Source organism: Marmota flaviventris, chromosome 3 (assembly GCF_047511675.1).
Source record: "Marmota flaviventris isolate mMarFla1 chromosome 3, mMarFla1.hap1, whole genome shotgun sequence".
Classification (NCBI taxonomy): Eukaryota; Metazoa; Chordata; class Mammalia; order Rodentia; family Sciuridae; genus Marmota; species Marmota flaviventris.
The window spans coordinates 9,976,466-9,993,687 of NC_092500.1; the positions used below are offsets into that span (position 1 = coordinate 9,976,466).

At 56.6% G+C, this 17,222-nt stretch overlaps 2 protein-coding genes across 7 annotated transcripts in view; one reads left to right on the top strand and one right to left on the bottom strand.

Annotated features, from left to right (window-relative positions):
• Positions 1-2,557: 2,557 nt before the first annotated feature.
• Positions 2,558-17,222, top strand: part of Csnk1e (casein kinase 1 epsilon) — a 33,445-nt gene continuing 18,780 nt past the window's right edge. For 2 of the 6 annotated variants that reach the window (XM_071609472.1, XM_071609475.1), the window contains exons 1-2: positions 13,032-13,171; positions 16,086-16,173. In XM_071609472.1, the coding sequence (XP_071465573.1) occupies positions 16,098-16,173 (76 nt within the window). In that variant the 5' untranslated portion in view covers positions 13,032-13,171; positions 16,086-16,097. Of the gene's footprint in view, positions 2,650-13,031; positions 13,172-13,733; positions 13,753-15,915; positions 15,937-16,085; positions 16,174-17,222 lie in introns of those variants that run through there. The other 4 variants (XM_027931876.2, XM_027931955.2, XM_071609474.1 and 1 more) reach the window with 4 other exon arrangements.
• Positions 12,604-13,572, bottom strand: LOC139705069 (basic proline-rich protein-like). Its single transcript, XM_071609268.1, has one exon. The coding sequence runs from the start codon at positions 13,570-13,572 to the stop codon at positions 12,604-12,606; it is 969 nt and encodes a 322-aa protein (XP_071465369.1).

Sequence of the window (17,222 nt, forward strand, 5' to 3'; positions counted from 1 at the left end):
ACTCACGAAGGGCCATCGTAATGTTAGGCACCCACAAAGGGCAGTTGAGAGGGTCGTGGAGTCCGCTCCTGTGAAGGGCTGCACCGAGCGGCGCACACAGGGCTGGTGCCCCCAGCTGCTGCTTCTCACCCAGGGACCCGGGGTTCTCTCGGCTTGGCTGAAGGGTGGAGTAGCAGGCCTAGTGGACGCCACCAGGGGACACGGTGGCTGAAAGGCGGATAGGAAGCTTGATGACAGAAGGATGAGGCTAAGGACCCTAAAGCTACCGACCAAACAGTGTCCCTACAAGGTGGGACGGCCACACGGTACTGTGACTTCAAATTGTTGTATGTTTAAATTTTGCCATTGGGCGGGGGCGGGGGCTCAGCCATAGAGCACTCACCTAGTACGTGCGAGGCCCTGGGTTCCATCTTCAGCACCACATACAAATAAATAAATAAAATAAAGGCATATATATATATATATATATATATATATATATATATATATATATATGCAATAATAAAAGGTAAAGTATTAAATGGGTTGACTTTTTTTTTGGTACCAGGGATTGAACTCAGAGGCACTTAACCACTGAGACTTTTAAAATATTTTATTTAGAGACAGGGTCTCTAAATAAAATATTTAAAATATTTAAGGCCTCACTAAGTTGCTGAGGCTGGCTTTGAACTCGCAATCCTCCTGCTTCAGCCTCCTGAGCTGCTGGGATTATAGGCGTGTGCCATTGGCCCAGCGACTCTTCTTTTTTTCTTTTTTGGTACTAGGGATTGGACATAGGAGTGCCTTGCCACTGAGCCACATTCCCAGCCCCAGGGTCTCACCAAGTTGCTCAGGGTCTCAGTAAATTGCTGAGGCTGAACTCGAATTGTGATCCTCCTGCCTCAGCCTCCCAAGTCGTTTCAATTACCGCCATGCCGAGTATTGGGTTAAATTTTATTTTCTACTTCATATTATATTGAGTTCCCCAATTTTCTACTAAATATCTATTACTTTCATAATCAGAAAAACATATTAAAGATATAAAATTAACCGAGGTGGCTGAACTAGCTGACTTCTTAGCCTTCAACTCCACCTTGGGAGTCTGTCTTCCCTGAGGGATTCCAGGCAGGGCTCAAAACCTCCTGGGTGGGAGAGAGGGGCCCCCTGTCCAGGGAAGGGCATGCTGGGCTCTTTCCCCCACACCCCAGGGCCCCTCTTGCATCGCCTCCCCTTGAAATTATTACCAAGGGTGACAGGACAGTTCCCTCCTGGCTCCTGTCAGACAGTTGAGTCTGGTGGCCCTTTTAGCTCAGCGGATAATGAGGAGACTGCTTAAGAGGTCCCCTTGTTGGTAACACAGAAAGGCCTGGCTGGCCCTTGGGACTCATGTGACCCTGGTAATGAAACTCTCAGAACTTCTTTTCCTCACTAGTAACATGAGGGATACAATAATTCTTACCCCAGGGCTGGTGCAAGGATTGTACAGGGGCTTATACGATCATAGTAGGTGCTCAATTAATGGGAACTTAAGAAACAAAGGAATTTCATAAGAGTGAAATAAGTCCACTGGATGTTGAAAATGTGTGAAAAGAGAAGGATAAAGAACAAGCCTCAGCCAGGTTCAAAACCAGCCTCAGCAACAGCGAGATGCCATCAGTGAGACCCTGGCTCTAAATAAAATACAAAAAAGGGCTGGGGAGGTGGCTCCGTGCACAGTTTCTTCCATGTTCCTCTGTACGAACAAATTGTATTTTGTTTTGAAGTTCAACTGTAATCCTGCTGTCACTACATATTTACACCCTGCTTTTATTCTCTCCGCATTGTAACATATTTCCTTATGTGATCATAAACTGTTTGTAAACATACTCTTAATGCTTGTGTAATACTCCGTGGTGTTGGTGCTGTTAACCAATGCCCTTTTGTTGACACCCTCGCTCTAATTTTCTTCCTCATAATGAACTCCACACGAACACGCATCTTCTAGACAGCTTCCTCAGGACAGATTTCCAAAAATGGAGTTGCTGGTCCAAGGCAAACACATTTCTAAAGCTTTTGGGTAGTGGGCACCTTTCCAAAGCCCTTGACCTCTGCCCTTGACCACCATAAGCCGGCTGCTGCGTCAACAAAGAATTTTGTCAAATACAATCTCAGATAATGCAGAGAAGACAGATACAGACCCCGCATGTGGGGAGATCCCAAGATAGGAGCAGCCAACCGCGGGGCGCCACCCTCCCCTCCCCCACCCGGCCCAGGAGGGTGGGATCCAGGGAGGCACGGGGGGGGGGGGGCACCGACAGAAGGACACCCCGGGACCGTCCTGCACCCAGGTGACCTGAACCCGGAGTCCAGGACCAGACAGTTCGAGCTAAACCAGGGGGTGAACCTGTCCTTGAGGTCCCCCAGGCCCCAGGGCCGCCCTGGGAGGCTCCTTGGGCGTGCGCGTCCGTGGAGCTGCGGGCACCTCACCGCGCAAGCACGAGACCACCGACCCGGGGCCGAGGCCGGGAGCCGGGGCGGGGCCGCGGGGCCGGGGCGGGGCCTGGCGGTGACGTCACGGCCCCGCCCCCGCCCCGCCCCGGCCGGCTCCCTGCGCCCCGCGCGCGCCCGGCCGGCCGACTCCTCACCTGGAGCGACAGGTGTGCGCATCTCGGAGCCGACCTCCCGGGCCAGGTGAGCGCCGGCCGCAGCTGGGGGTAGGGCTGGGGGCCGCGCCGGGGTCGCGACCTCCCGGGGCGGAGGGGACGCCTTGTCGGGGAGGCTGGTCGCGGGGAGCAGGAGCTGAGCGCGGGTCCCCGGAGGTGCCTGTTGCTCCCAGAGCCCTTCTTTGTCTCCGGGTCGTGGCTTCGTTGTCCTGAGGACGCAGGCTTGGGAGGGATCTGAGACAGAAAGGAAGTTGAGGAGGAAGTGGCAAGTTTTCAGAGACTTCACCACAAATGTTTGTTATTTTAGAATTTTATTTATTTATTTTTTGGGTACCAGGGTTAGAACCCAGGGGCGCTGAACTGAGCCACATCTCCAGCCCTTTTTTATATTTTATTTTGAGACAGGGTCTCGCTGAGTTGCTTAGAGCCTAGCTAAATTGCTGAGGCGGGCCTTGAATTCACGATCCTCCTGCCTCAGCCTCCTAAACTGCTGGGATTACAGGCGTGCGCCACCGAGCCAGGCCACAAATGTATTATTATTATATATATATTTTTTACATGATATTTTCTTCATTGTAAAAGAAGCGTGAGCTGATTTACTATTTGGTAAATGGAGAAGAATAGGAAATCTTCTGTGGTATTAAGTCAAGTCAGGCATGATGGCTCAGGCCTCCTGTAATCGCAGCTACTCAGGAGGCTAAGGCAAGTTAGAGGCCAGCCTCAGCAACTCAGTGAGACCCTGTCTCAATGATAATAATAATAATAATGATGATGATGAAAAGAGTTGGGGATGTAGCTCAGTGGTACAGCCCTTGGATTCAATCCAAGTACTGCGAAAAGAAAGGAAGGAAGGGAGGAAGAAAGAAAGAAAAGAAAAGAAAGAAAGAAAAGGAAGACACATGCAGAACCACTGCCTTTACTTGGGTCTGTTCCTTCTAGTCATTTTTATTTATGATCACTTAAATATAATTGTATCATACCCTATTCACAGTTTTTATGTCTTGCTTTTCCTCTCACCATTTTCTCATGGTGTTCTTGATCATCTGAGTCTATGTAATCATTCTTTTTAATGGCTGCATAATTTTCCATGTGATGGATTGGCCATGGTTGGGTACATTTCGGAACCCTCAGAGGAAGGAACTGAGGGGAGACAGGGAAGTGATGTACAAAGAGCCCAGGCTCTGGGTGGGACAGGCCCTTCGCTGCCTCTCAAGCATGTTCCCCACCCCCGCTGGGAAATGGATACCTAAAGCCACTCCCAGGGTGATGTGAGGACTACTGTGGACCGGAGGGAGGGATCTGGACCAGCTGAAGCCGCTCGGGGCCAGAGTAGGAGAAGAGCTGGGGAGAGGGGAAGGAGGTCTTGGAGAAATGGTGAAGTCAGCGGGTCTGGGGCAGGTCGACCTGAGCCAGCAGGAACCGTCCACATCATCTTAACTCCCTGGCCATCTTCAGAGGGGGCCTGGGCACTAGTCTGCTCAGTCGCTGGGGTACCTGTGGCCACACCTCAGTTCAGACGGGAAGTCCACTCTGTGAGAGGCAAACACAGCACCCCTGAGGCCGCCCTTTGACCTCCCGCATCCCAGATGGGTTCAGCCTCTTGGAATGTGCTTCTGGGGAAGAGAAGTAGGGGGTGGGGGTGGAGGCAATCAACCCATTATACACACAAGGAAACGGAGGCTCAGAAGACATGATTTGTTCACGCTCCACACGGGGAGCAGGGATGGAGCAGGTTTGGACCTCATGGCTCCCAACTCCCCCAGGGGTCTCTCTATCAGACCAGCAGATGCAGGAGTGTGGGGGATGGGGATGGGAGTCAAGCCTGAGTCATCACTGCATGTGGACCAGCTAAGGCTTGCTTAGAAAGAGCAGAAGTCTCTGTTCTCTGGGCCTCGGTTTCCTCATCTGTGAAATGGGAATAATGCCCCATCTACCTATTTACTAGGCCTGTCCATCAGTGGGTAGCCAGGCCTCCTCTGCCTTCGAGGGAGATCATGTGGCCCCACCCTCCTGACCCCCTCAGTTCTTAACTCCCTGGCCATCTTCAGAGGGGGCCTGGGCACTTGTCTGCTCAATTGATGGGGTACCTGTGGCCACACCTCAATTCAGATGGGAAATCCATGTTTCCTGGAATCCACAGTCCCCAGCCCCTGTTCTGGGTTCCCAATTAGGTTTTGCTGTGATGGGCACCCACTGGTGTACTTACCGAATGGGTGACAGGGGGCCCTGAGCCCTGGAGGGGAGAGTGCCCAAGTGGCAGGATGACCTTGTACTGAGGGTCCACCCCAGCCGTCCCTTCCACTTCTCCTGTCGCACAGTAATGGGCAGGTCAGGCTCCCTAGCACCCGGGACCCGGGCGACTCTCCTTCCTGAAACACAACTGGGGCAGTCACCCCTGGATTTACAGAAACTTGGTGGTGGCTCACTCCACAGTCACACTTTAGTCACTTGGAGAGACAATTAGCCTCAGGACTCAGCATCAAGTCCCGCCTTGGGCCTGGGAAACACCCCTTTCAGAAGCGTTCCAGTCTCTACCACTGGCCTGGTCAGGAACCAAATTCCCGATGATGACCAGAGCCTCGCCCCCAGCCCCCCTGTCCACGAGCTTCAGAGTAATGTTGGGCTTTTTTTTTCCTTTTTCTTTCTTCCTGGTACTGGGGACTGAACCCAGGGGCACTCTACCACTGAGCAGCATCCCCAGACTTTTTTTTTTTTGAGAGAGGGTCTCACTGAATTGCCCAGTGTGGCCTCAAATTTGTGATCCTCCTGCCTCAGACTCCCAGTTGCTTGCGCTATAGACGTGAACCACTGTGCTGAGTGGCATGTAAGTTCTGCTGCGTTAATGTGTACGTTATAATATACACTGAAATGGAAGAGTTAGAGCTGGGCTTGGTGGCACAGGCCTGTAATCCCAGCTATTTCTTTTCTTTAATTAAAAAAAAAATTTTAGTTGTAGATGGATACAATATCTTTATTTTATTTTTATTTATTTTTATGTGGTGCTAAGGATCGAACCCAGTGGCCCACGCATGCAAGGCAAGTGCTCTACCACTGAGCCACAACCCCAGCCCTTAATCCCAGCTCTTTCGTAGGCTGAGGCAGGAGGATTGCAAGTGTGAGGCCAGCCTGGGAAACTTAGTGAGATCCTGAGTCACAATAAAAAGGTCCGGGATGTAGCTTAGTGATCCATCCTGGGTTCCATCCCCAGTACCCCCACAAAAGAACTTTTAGAAGGCTAAGATTAAAAACAAAATAAGAATATAAATTCCATTTTGTTCCTTCCCGCATTCTGCTGGTCACCTAGCGAGCTTGCTGGGGCACAGTCATCTACTTGAAGAAAGCTGCCTTCGTGGTCAGCAGGGTCCCTCCCCTGGATGCTTCCAGAGTGGGGGGGTGGGTTCCTGGTGTCTTAAAAGACAAAAGGACTCTTCGGTGGTGGGGGCCTCGGATATCTGGGAGCCCTGTCTGGGAGGCCCTGTGGGCATGCGGCATGCGCTGGGGGAGACAAAGGCAGGGTGGGATCCAGGCCCCAGGCAGGAGGCGGCTCCTGGGGGGCTTGCCCTGTGAACGTTCCCTTAGATTCTCTTAAACTCTCTGGTCCTCTGGCTTCTACCTGTAAAGCAGGTGGGGTGGGGTGATCTCCAGCCTGAGGGACTGTGTGGACTCCATGGTCAGGGCCCAGCCTGGGGGCGTCCATCCAGTGAAGTCCCGCTCTCGCCCCTCTCCCCATGCCAAGCCCTGAGCTGCTCTTGGCAGAGCCAGTGGACAAATGCCATAGTCAGCTGCCTGGGACCGGAGACCCCACCCACCTCCTCCTTCCCCTTTACTCTTCTCCCCAGAGGGAGGGGAGCCCTGGTTCCCCTTGATGGTTTCCCCATAAGGTGCCCCGCCCACCCCCAAATGGCCAAGGTTTCTCCTTACTTGCTGGGCTGGGCTGTTCCTCCCCCGACCTCCCACCAACCTTTAAGACTTTAAGACCCCCCCCCCCCTTTCCTCTCTGCCTGGCCCAGGAGGTTGTGTGTTGGAATTTCTCTGTAGACAGGTCTGGGAGGTGGCATGTTTGTGGGGCAGGGGACTCGGGGACTGGTCTCGCAGTTGTACTGTGTAGCTTTTCACATGAAGAAAACAGGGCCCATGTGGAGCCCGCAATCCCAGGCCTGGGATGTCGAGGCAGGAGGATGCCTTGAGCCCGGGAGCTGGAGGCCAGTCTGGGCAACAGAGAGACCCCAGGGCTGGGGGCTTAGCTCAGTGGTAGTGCGTGAGGCCCTGGGTGCCATCCCCACCCAGTACCACTCAGGAGGAGATAGGTGGGAGAGCAGCAGTGGGGCTGCGCAGGGGTGGAGGGCGTGATCTCTCTGCGGTGCTCCCCAGTCTTTGATCTTGCCCAAGGCCAGCCCCTGTAGTTGGGGGGGGTGGGTAACGCAGGCGCTGGGGCCGACCTCTCAGGCTCTGTGGCATCAGGAAATGTTTGTGGACAGACTTGTGACGTGGCAAGGACCCGATGAGTCGCACAACTCTGCCGGGCCCAGGAGGTTGTGTGTGGGAATCGGGATCATTAGTGGCTCTCCACGGAGTCCCGTGGGCCAGCTAATGAGTGGTTGTGTCTTGGGAAGAGGAATCCTCGGCTTCCCAGAGGGTGGAAGGAGCGAGTTCTGGAGACCGGTGGCAGTGGCAGCAACAAGAGACTTGGTGCTGAGTGGAAGGTCAGCTGAGCCCAGAGGGACAGGGAGCCCAGAGGTAGAGGGAAGAAGAGGCAGGGCCCAGCTCGGAGCAGGGCAAGGGGGCCTTTGGGGACACTGGGGGATTTGTTAGTGCTCCCTGTGCCTGGGGGACATGTGGCAGGGGTTCTTGATCCTCTGTAAATGGCTTCCCTGAAGGAGACAGCAGCATAGGGAAGGCCGAGAAGGGGTCTGCCCACCTCTGCCAGGTGGAGAGGGAGGACGGAAAGCCCAGAGGAAGGGTGGACAGGGTCAGGAGGAGCCACAGGACAGGGCCCGTCCCTCAGGGAAGGCTTTTTGGCACAGTCTGTCCAGAGATGGAAAGTGCCCGGCCTCAGGCCTCCCAGGACTGTGCGCCTCGCACGGGGGTTTACGGGGCACCCACGGGAGGGCTGCTCTCTGTTGGAGCAGATGTTCAAGGATGTTAAAAATAAATGGGTGTTTGCAGGCAATTCTAAGTAGCATAAGGAAAATAAAGCAGGCATGACTAGCAGAGGGGAAGAGTGCGGTCAAAGAAGGCATCAGGGAGAGGTGGCTTTCTGTTTTCTCTTTTGTGGTGCTGGGGACTGAACCCAGGGCCTTGGGCATGCAAGGCAAGCACTCTACCAACTGAGCTGTGTCTCCAGCCCAGGGGGTGGCTTTTTGAGTTGTAACCTGAGCTATGAGCAGGAGGCCTTTCAAGGATCTGGGCAGAGATCTTTGGGCCCAGGGAACCACAGGAGCAAAGCCCTGAGGGCCATGAAGTGAAGCATCAGGCAGGTAGGGGCCAGTTTGGAGCAGGCCCCGAGAAAAGAATGTGAATTTCCTACATGGTGTATTTTCAGTAGCCGAGGACACAATCTCGCTGGTTCACAGGTAGCTACAGGAACCAGATGGAAGACACAAGGTAAGATGCGGCCTCTCAGGAAATAGCTGGGAGAGCTGACAGGCCCTGCTCACGGTCGTTTAGTTTAGCTTTTTTTTGTACTAGGGATTGAACCCAGGGGTCCTCACCACTGAACTGTACCCAGCACTTTTTCTGTGGGGGGGATACCGGGGATTAAACTCAGGGGTACTCAACCACTGAGCCACGTCCCCAGCCCTATTTTGTATTTTATTTAGAGACAGCGTCTCATTGAGTTGCTTAGGGCCTTGCTGTTGCTGAGGCTGGCTTTGAACCCGCAATCCTCCTGTCTCAGCCTCCTGAGCCACTGGGATGACAAGCATGGGCCACTGTATCCGGCCCCAGGCCTTTTTTAAACTTTGACACAGGGTCTTACTAATTGCCCAAAATGGCCCTCAATTTACATCCTCCTGCCTTGGCTTCCAAGGAGTCACTGAGATCACAGGTGTGCCCCACTGCGCCTGACTACACCACTCACCTTGGAAGATGGGGGTGTGGCACGGGGAGCCTTTCCCCACTGAGCCAAGATTTCTGTAACCCCAGAGTCTTTCTCAACACAGGGCCCAGGGTGTGGCGTGTAGGGGATGTTCCCCATCCAGCCTAGCCTCTACTTTACAGAGGGGGACACTGAAGACCTCTAGAGGTCACTTTGCCCAGAATTCACAGAGGGCCTGTGAATTCCCCAAGGTTCCACTGATGTCCAATGACTGGCCTGGGACTCAAACCTGGGCCTCTGTGACCCCGCCCTCCTGGAGCTGGAGGAGGTGGGAGGAACCATTGCCCAAGGATGATGCGACCAGGCATGGCCGTGTGGTGAGGTCACCTAGGAGAAGCATCTAAAGGAGAGGCTTGTGAGGGCACTTCCCCTGCAGGATTTTGAGGTGGCGGACCATCATAGAGGGTCTGGGCACCGGGAGCCAAGGTCTCACTGGTGAGAAGTAAATGCACTAAGGCAGTGTCTTCAGCCCGCAGGCCTGGGGGGGGGGGGCTCCTGGAGCCCATGGGCCGCTGATCCTCAGAGGTCTTGGGAGAGACAGGAGCAGAACCTGAGAGAGGCCGGGAGAACCCCCCTGCAGCCCCACCCCAAAGCCAAGACCAAGATGGAGAAGGGGAAGGGGGGCCGCAGCCTGCGGCGCTTGGAGTCCGGGCGGGTCAGGTGGGCGCCCGGGTCAGGTGGGCGCCCGGGTCAGGTGGGCGCCCGGGTCAGGTGGGCGCCCGGGTCAGGTGGGCGCCCGGGTCAGGTGGGCGCCCGGGTCAGGTGGGCGCCCGGGTCAGGTGGGCTGGTTCTGCCGCTGCTCACTGACTCAGCGGAAGTGCAGCAGCCCCCGCCCCCTCACGCCGCCTCGGGCCAGGCTGCTTTTGTGCATTATTACCTGTATGATCCCAATTTTACAAATGAGGTTCGGAGGGTTTAAGGACTTTAGCTGGTGTCACATGGTTAAAAAGTGGCAGCGTCAGCTGGCTCGCTGGACCACCCCTCCCTAGAGGGTCCGGGCAGGTGCCTTATGGAAGACAGCAGGGACATCCTCTGCTACCCTGGGTGAAGTGGCTCTGGCAGGCCGCAGCCTCCTCCCAGGGTGGATACCGGCACTGCATGAATCAACACAGGGCTGGCCCAGCCAGGGGCTGGCTCTTCACGTGTGGTCAGAGGGAGGGAGGCTGCCTCTTCACAGTCCATTCATTTGCTGTTTGTTAAATGCCTCCTAGGTGCCAGACACTATTCCAGATATTGGCGACACAGTGGTGCCCAAAATAGCATTAAGTCCCTGCCTTCATGCGACTTAGTTTCCCGAGTGGGGGATGCAGACAAAAAATAAGAAAAGATAAATAAAAAGTACCATATAGAGTATGCCAGATAGTAATGAGGGCCAGGGGAAACGTGGGGCAGACCAGGAGAGCTGGGCGCGGGCAGGCAGGCCTCCCTGTGAAGGTGACTGAGTCAGGCCCCGCGAGCCCTCGGAAGGGCCAGGGCTAAGGCCCTTTGGCTGGAGCCTGCCCGGCTCCTTCTATGAGGCAGCATGGCAGGAGCAAGGAGCCTTTTAGAAGCTGAGTGAGGAGAGCTGGGAGACTGAGGACCAATTTTGGAGGGCCGTTTTCAGGACCATCCTTCATATTTTTAGTAAGACTCAGGCTCCTCTGCAAGGTCCTAAAACCTTTCTCCCTGTCCCAGGGTTTCATCTGTTAACTCATCTGCCTGTGCTGTCCTTGAGGCCTCCAGCCCAGTGCTCTGCAGTGCCCCCGGGGTTCTGAGGGGTCTGAAATTAGGAATCGGGTACAAACATCAGCTAGGAAGGGTTGCTGGGAGTGAGTACTGCAGCTCCCGAGTCTGTGCAGAGCCCTGGAAAGCCAGCACAGCCCTGGTGGCCTGGGATTCCACAGTTTCCATTCATCCCCTGGGTGGCGGGGAGGGTGGCTTGGGAGCTTGAGTGGCCCCGCCCTTGGGCTTTAAAGTTGGGAGTCGCTGAGGGATGTCTTGGAGAGGAAGTTTGGCTGGAAGGAGGTAAGATTTCTTTGCTCTGGAACAGCCTCAGCTCCTTAGCTGATTTGCATCACGTCTGTTTCCCCTTAGAGCTTAGCTGCAGAGCTCTGTAGAAGGACTCACGCTTGGACTCATGGGGGAGTAGGAAGAAATGGGACTTGGACCCAAAATGCAGCTTGTTGGGCACAGGGTGTGTCGAGGGTCCCTCCATCCAAAGGAGAGAGTGGGTGGGGCCCAAGGGAGAGAGATTGGGAGGGCCCAGGAGCTCTGGGCTTCTTATAGGCCCCTGGGGACCAGAGGCTCTTCAGACAGTGTGGCCTAGGAATTGATCCATCTCCCTCAGGGCTGGTGGGAGTGGGGGGTGGGTGGGAGGCAGGCCCACAAGTCCTGGAATGGGGAAGGGAAGCTGGGACAGTGGGTTGCTGACCTTTCTCTGAAGGCAGTCTGGGTGAGGATTGCAGGAGAGGTTTTTAGCAAGTTCCAGGTTTGAGTCTCCAGTGAGGTTGATCTATGCTAGAGAGCCTCAGATTCCCCTTCTGTAAACGGGAGGCCGGGGGGCACAATTCAATTTATTGTCCTTGCAGAGGATTCAGTGAAATTGCTACCAGGGTGCTTAGTTGGTGCTGTAGACCAGGAGGGGCCAAGTTTGGGAGGCAGGACCCAGGTTGGAAGGCCACAGTGGTGAGGACCAGAGGGCATAGTTGTACCAGGGTCCCACTGCCTGGGCTAATGTGGGGACACAGAATGAGGCCCTTGGGCTGCTGCCCAAGCTAGTGTGGCATGTGGCTAAGTAAGAATTTGTGCCCAGGGTGCTAGATCTCCCAAGGCTTCAAGACAAGTCAGGAATTTGGATCTATAATATGAAATCTGCCAACTGGGAATCAATTAACAAAACAAAAACAAGAAGAAACCATCAGGCCAAATCAAGCCTGCCACATGTTTGGTGACCTCCTGCCCCAGCAAAGGTGGCACTGAGGGCAGGTCCCAGTTGACTGCCACAGGCATCATCTCTCGGGATCTGCTTCCTCCTCTCTCCTGCTCTTGGAAACGGTCTCTGAGGCCCAGCTTCCCACACACCATTAGGAGAATGGGCTATGTAGTGTGCTGTGTGGTTCTGGATAAACCCCTTGCCCTCTCTGGGCACATTCTGATGGCCTGCAAAAGGACCTGGTCTGTAGGGCTCCCACCAGTGTGAACAGTGTGTGACTAAGTCCCTCCGGCTTGAAGGAAGATGCGGTTATTATGGAAGTGAGTCTTCCTGGGACATGTGCTTCCGGGATTGGGTTGCCGTGTGCTTGGGCATTTTGTGTGTCTACAGCCACAATTGTGTGTGTGAGAATGTAGGTGTGTCATAATTTGGAGCTTCACACGGCACAGTGTAAATATCATCATTTTAATAACCCGGTCTTGAACATGTCATCAGCTGGAAGCCTGTAGGAAGCCTTAATTAATTCTGCCCGTGACCTAGGGAGGGCAGGGTCTTCTCCCCCCCCCCAAGCTCGCAGCCGGCAGGTGGCTTGACTGGATGTGTACTCAAGTGTTGCATTCACGGGAGTGCTGGAGTGCGTGGGGCTGCTCACTCAGTGAGGGTCTGCTCTGTGCTTAGTCTGAGCCGCACGAGAAGAAAAGGGTCTTCGCCTTTGATTTTCCTCCGGGAGGAAGGTGTAACTGAACCCCGAAGGCTACCTCCCTGGGCCCTTTGTCAACACCCCTCCACCCCTCCGCCTGCACCAGCCCCTGAATCAACAGGGCCTGTGTTCTCCATAGCACTCAGCCTAGAGGCGCACCGAACCCCAACTATCTAACATCTTCCTTTGTGGTGCCAGGCATAACCACGGGCCTTCGGAGCGGAGAGAGAACCTGGCAGGGCGGGAGGGGGCTTTGGGGATAGAAAACCCCGCTCTAGTGCTGCCTCCTCTTTCCCGTCCCACTTTCTCCACCTGGACCTGGTGCTGGCGCTGGCTCCGGTGGCGGTGACTGCTTGCGCACCCCGTGCCCCAGGCGCGAGGCTGCGTTCCTGTACGGTGCTCCTCCAGGGGCCGGGGACACTGCGTTTCCTGGCTGCCCATCTCCTACCCGCCTCACTCCCCCAGACTGGGAGGGCGCGGGCCCTTTAAATCCTCCGGGGCGGCGACGGCGGGCCGGGGATGACATCAGCGGGCGGGCCCGGGGCTCAATGGGAGCCGACGGGCGCGCGCCGGGCGGGAGCGCGCGAGCCGGCGGCGGGGGCGGGCGGCCGGGAGGCGGCGGCGGCGGCGGCGGCGAGAGCCCAGAGCCTGAGCCGGCCGGGGCGAGCGGAGCGGAGAGGAGCGCGGCGCGACGCGGCGGCGGCGGCGGCGGCGGCGGCTGGGCCGGGAGAGGCTGGCGCGCCGGGCGGCCCCGCGAATCCTCCGGCATCCGCCCCGGCGGGCCGCCCCCGCCCGCGGCAGCCCCCCGAACAGCGGCCCGGCACCGGCGCCTTCCCGGAGGGGTAAATATGGGGGGTCCGCGGGCCCGCCGAGGGGCGCAAACCCGGGGGGAAACGGGGCTCCTCCGCCTCTTTGTTTTTGCCGGGAGCGGAGGGCGACACGCGCGCGCTCGCGCGGGGCTGGGGGGGCACTCCGGGCGCCGCCCGCTCGGCCCGCGAGGACAAAGGCGCGGCTGGGGACCGAGGAGGGGGACTGTTATTTTGCAGGCCTGCGGGGGGAGGACCCCTCGGCCCCGCCCGCCTCCGCCTCCCCCCGCTGGACTGTCCAAGGCCCCGGCCGCCGAGGCGGCTTCAGGGCCGTGACTTGGGGACGCCGAGGGAGGGACTGGGGTGCTGAGGGCGCCCGATACTGTTGATTCGGGCTTCCCGGCCAACCCTGGGCTTCTGTCGGCTTCGCGGACCATCACGGCCCCCCCTGCTCCCTGGCCCGGGTGCCCCAGAGCCTGGGTCAGCAAGGCTGTTCCGCTGGCGGGAGGGGAGTCCTGAGGTGATGGGGTGCCTGGTCGCCCAGGCCAAGGGCTTTGTTTTCCTTTGTGGAGAGAGGAAGGGGGGTTATTTATCGGACGCGATTCTCCCATTTGTGGGTGAGAAATCCTGTTCTCTAGGTCTCTGGAAGCAAAACTGTGGGTGCCCCGACCTTAGAGAGAGGGTTCCCAACTGGAAGCACCCAAACTCAGGGTGTGGGGACCCCCCTCCCCAAGTTTGCCCTTAGTTTCTTTACATGTTTTCTTGTTGGCCTAACCTCTCAGGCAGAAGGATTGGGGGCAAGAAGGGTGTCCTAAGATGCTTCCAGTACAGGGCCGGGCGTTTGGGTCTCCTTTGCCTGGGGGCTGGGATACCCCTTCAGTTTTTATCTTTAGGGTCCAGTGACAAGGGTCCTGCCTCTAGGGAAGGGAGGAGGTGTCAGGAAGTAAAAAACCTGCCCATGTGGCCCTCTGGTTGGTAGTTTGTCTCATTTTCTAACCCACTGAAACTCCTGACTCCATGTCTGCCTGTTTTTTGTTTTTTTACTTTGTTTATCTCCCCCCATCCCTACCCCACCCTCATGGGAAAAGCAGCCAGAGAACTGGAAAGCTTCCCCCATTCTCGGATGAACCCTTTCCCTTCTCCTTTGGGGGATGCTGGGACACACAAGGCTCTCCCTAGGGCCCTGTGCCCCCAGCGCTGGGGAGACCCTGCTGTCTGGGTGGCTGGCACAGAGCAGTTGGGGGGTCCTGGAGGGCTGGTGGTTTGCACCCCTGTTCCCTTCTCTGCAGACAGCCCGGTGAGCGAGGGGGGCTGTGGGGTTATGTGCAGTATATTTATGTAAGACACCCAGACAGAGGGCATGGGTATTTATATAACCCGGCATGGGTATTTATGTAATATAGGATGCGGGTATATTTATGTTTCTTTCCTAACCTGCGGCTCCCCGGCTGCCATGTGTGGTCTCTGAATCAGCGTTGGTGGAAACGGGCTGGGGGGGGCTGTGTGCGTACTCGCCGGCCCCCCAGCAGGGCTCATTGCTTGTGTGCTTTCCTCACTTCCCTTGGCGGGTACACACCGGGCAGCTGGACGGCGTGTGAATGTGGGGTGTGTGGCGTGTGGGTTTCCTGCAAGTGTGGAGTGTGCTGCTGGAAGCCGTGGTGCCTCAGCTGGGCCAGGCCAGGCATGTGGGCAGAGGCTCTGATGGAGAGCCCCGAGTTTGGCTGCCACCGGGTGGAGGCTGTTTCCTGTGGCTGCCGATGGCTTGAGGCTTCTCCCTGGGAGCCGGCCCTGGACTGGGATATTACTCTGAGGCAGGAGCTATTGGCTCCTCGCTCTGCCCGGTTCAGGGAAGTCTAACCTGACCACCAAAGGAAGGAGTCTCTCCCAGCTCCCTTCCCAGGTCCCTGGCTTCTGGGGGCAGCCCTTGGCATGGGGAAAGGTCAGCACAGCTGCTTTCCCATCTTCCTGCTTTGCCTTCCGTCCCTGGCATGAAAGAAGCCCTGTGTGTGAGGGTCGGGGGCTGGGAGGGGCAGCAGGACCCCTGTCAGCTCCTTGTTGGGACCCTGGCACTGACTGCTGCTGGATGGCATGAGGGCTGTGGCTTGGTCTCTCTGGGCCTGAGTTTCTGTCTGCAAAAGGAGTCCCCTCTTGCTCATGCAGACTAACCCTCTTGTAAACATGCTGAGGTCTCTTGGACCCCCCTCCCTGTTTCCCAGTCTGCCATTCCCTGCCATTCTCACCAAAACTGCCTGTGAGTCTCCTCTTTTGCTGGCAGGAGCACAGGTGCCCAGACCTCTGCCCCAGACCAGTACAGAGATCCCTGCCAGGGTGGCTTAGAGGTCCCTGTTGTTGGTGGGCTTGGGGTACCTAGATGAATAGCAGAAGGAAGGGGAGCTTCTCAAATCAGAATGACTCTAGTCCCACAGGGACTGGACACTTAAAACTGGCTTGGGTTGCCCCAGCCCAGGGCCAGTTCCGAGGGAGAAGCTCTCCTAATCTTGAAAAAAGTCAGCCCCAGACAGTCTTTCCAAAGAGATGCAGGCAGAGGGCTGTGAAAGGCTCTTGGTGTCAGGAGTGGAGGACGTGGTGGTTGGCAGGTCCTTGTCCTGCCTCTCCCCCAGTGTGGATCAGGCCCCCTCCCTCAAAACACACTGGGAACTGGCCAGGCTTGGGGGTGGGTTAGAGGTTGGGCCTAAAGGGGGCTGTTTTCTCTAGTGTCTTGTGCAGGACCTGCTGAGGCTGCTCCCAGATGTGTGGGTGTGGCTGCTGGGCTACCTGACACCTGGTTGCCCTCAAGCAAAGTGAGGTCAAATTGCTTCCTGGGTAGTGGGAGGGAGATGGTTGGTCTTCCAAGTCTCTTGTGGCTTTGCCTGGCCTTTGGTGGGGAGGGGTGGGTGAGGCCCCTTCCCAGCTCCCAGTTCTCTGACCCGAGTTCTGCTTCTCTCTGCAGCGAGAGTGAATCATGGAGCTACGCGTGGGAAACAAGTACCGCCTGGGACGAAAGATCGGGAGTGGGTCCTTTGGAGACATCTACCTGGGTAAGTCTGCCTGGCCCAGTTGGAGCCCTGGGATGGTCCTGGGGATGAGGAGGAGAAAAGATCCCAGGATTTCAGGATCTGAAGCCAGAACTGTGCTCCAGTGGCTGGTCTTGCCTCTAGGAGCATCCCAGGGGGAGAAGGAAGCCTCAGGTGGAGGGAGGCAGCCGGGGGATCCTGGCTCTATCTGGAACCCCGTCTGGCAGGGCGGGGCTCCCACTTGCTGTGCTGGGCAGAGGAGGATATTTTTAGCTGCAATTTCCAGCTGCAGCTGACCTGGGTCTCCATCTGGGCCTGGGAAAGCCCAGGCTGGGTTGGCATCCCGTGTCCTCTGTCCTGGAAGAAGGGTGATGGTAGGGAGAAGGCCTAGGCTACCACCTGGCCCCAGCAAGGCTGTCCCTGTGGTTGGCCTTCTGGAATGCAGCTTTGGAATGACCCGGGGGTGGGGGGGTCCTCCTCCTCCAGGGAGTTCTCCCTCCGGATGTGCTTCCTGTTAAATCTGAGTTTGGTCAATGTTGTCATTTTAAACAAATCATTGACATCTCAGCCCTCTCTGGCCTGGGAGAAGTGGTGCTTGTGCCACTGAGTGCTGCCTTCTCAACCTGCTGGGGGCGCTGCTCCCAGGGTCGGGTTGCAGCCCTGCCTCTGAGTGTTGGTCTGAAGCTGGTTGTTCCTTGATGATGGGCTTGGGGTTACAGAGCAAGGTGGCAAGCTCCCCTGGGGTTTATCCTCCATCCTGTCCCTGTGCCCTGGTAAGCAGAACCGGGCCACATCTGCTTCTCTGCTTGGGAAATGAAAATGAGTTGGTTCTGTCCTGGGCAGGAAATGCGACCCGTCAATGTGCCTGTGCACCAACTCAGACCTTGAGGGTTCCTCTTCACCAGCGGTCAGGGCCCTGTCCCCACAGAGGAGATCTGCTGCCCAGGGGGGCTGGGGCTCTCAGGTGTGGGGCGGGGCACGGCACACGAGGTCTATGAACACTTACCTGGATGTCCTTTCCAACGTTACCTCCCTCATGGAGCCCCTGGAGATGCTGCTGGTGAAGATGAGGC

Coding starts and splice junctions, on each gene's coding strand:
- LOC139705069 (XM_071609268.1), bottom strand. CDS start 13,572: ATGGTCCGCGAAGCCGACAGAAGCCCAGGGTTGGCCGGGAAGCCCGAA.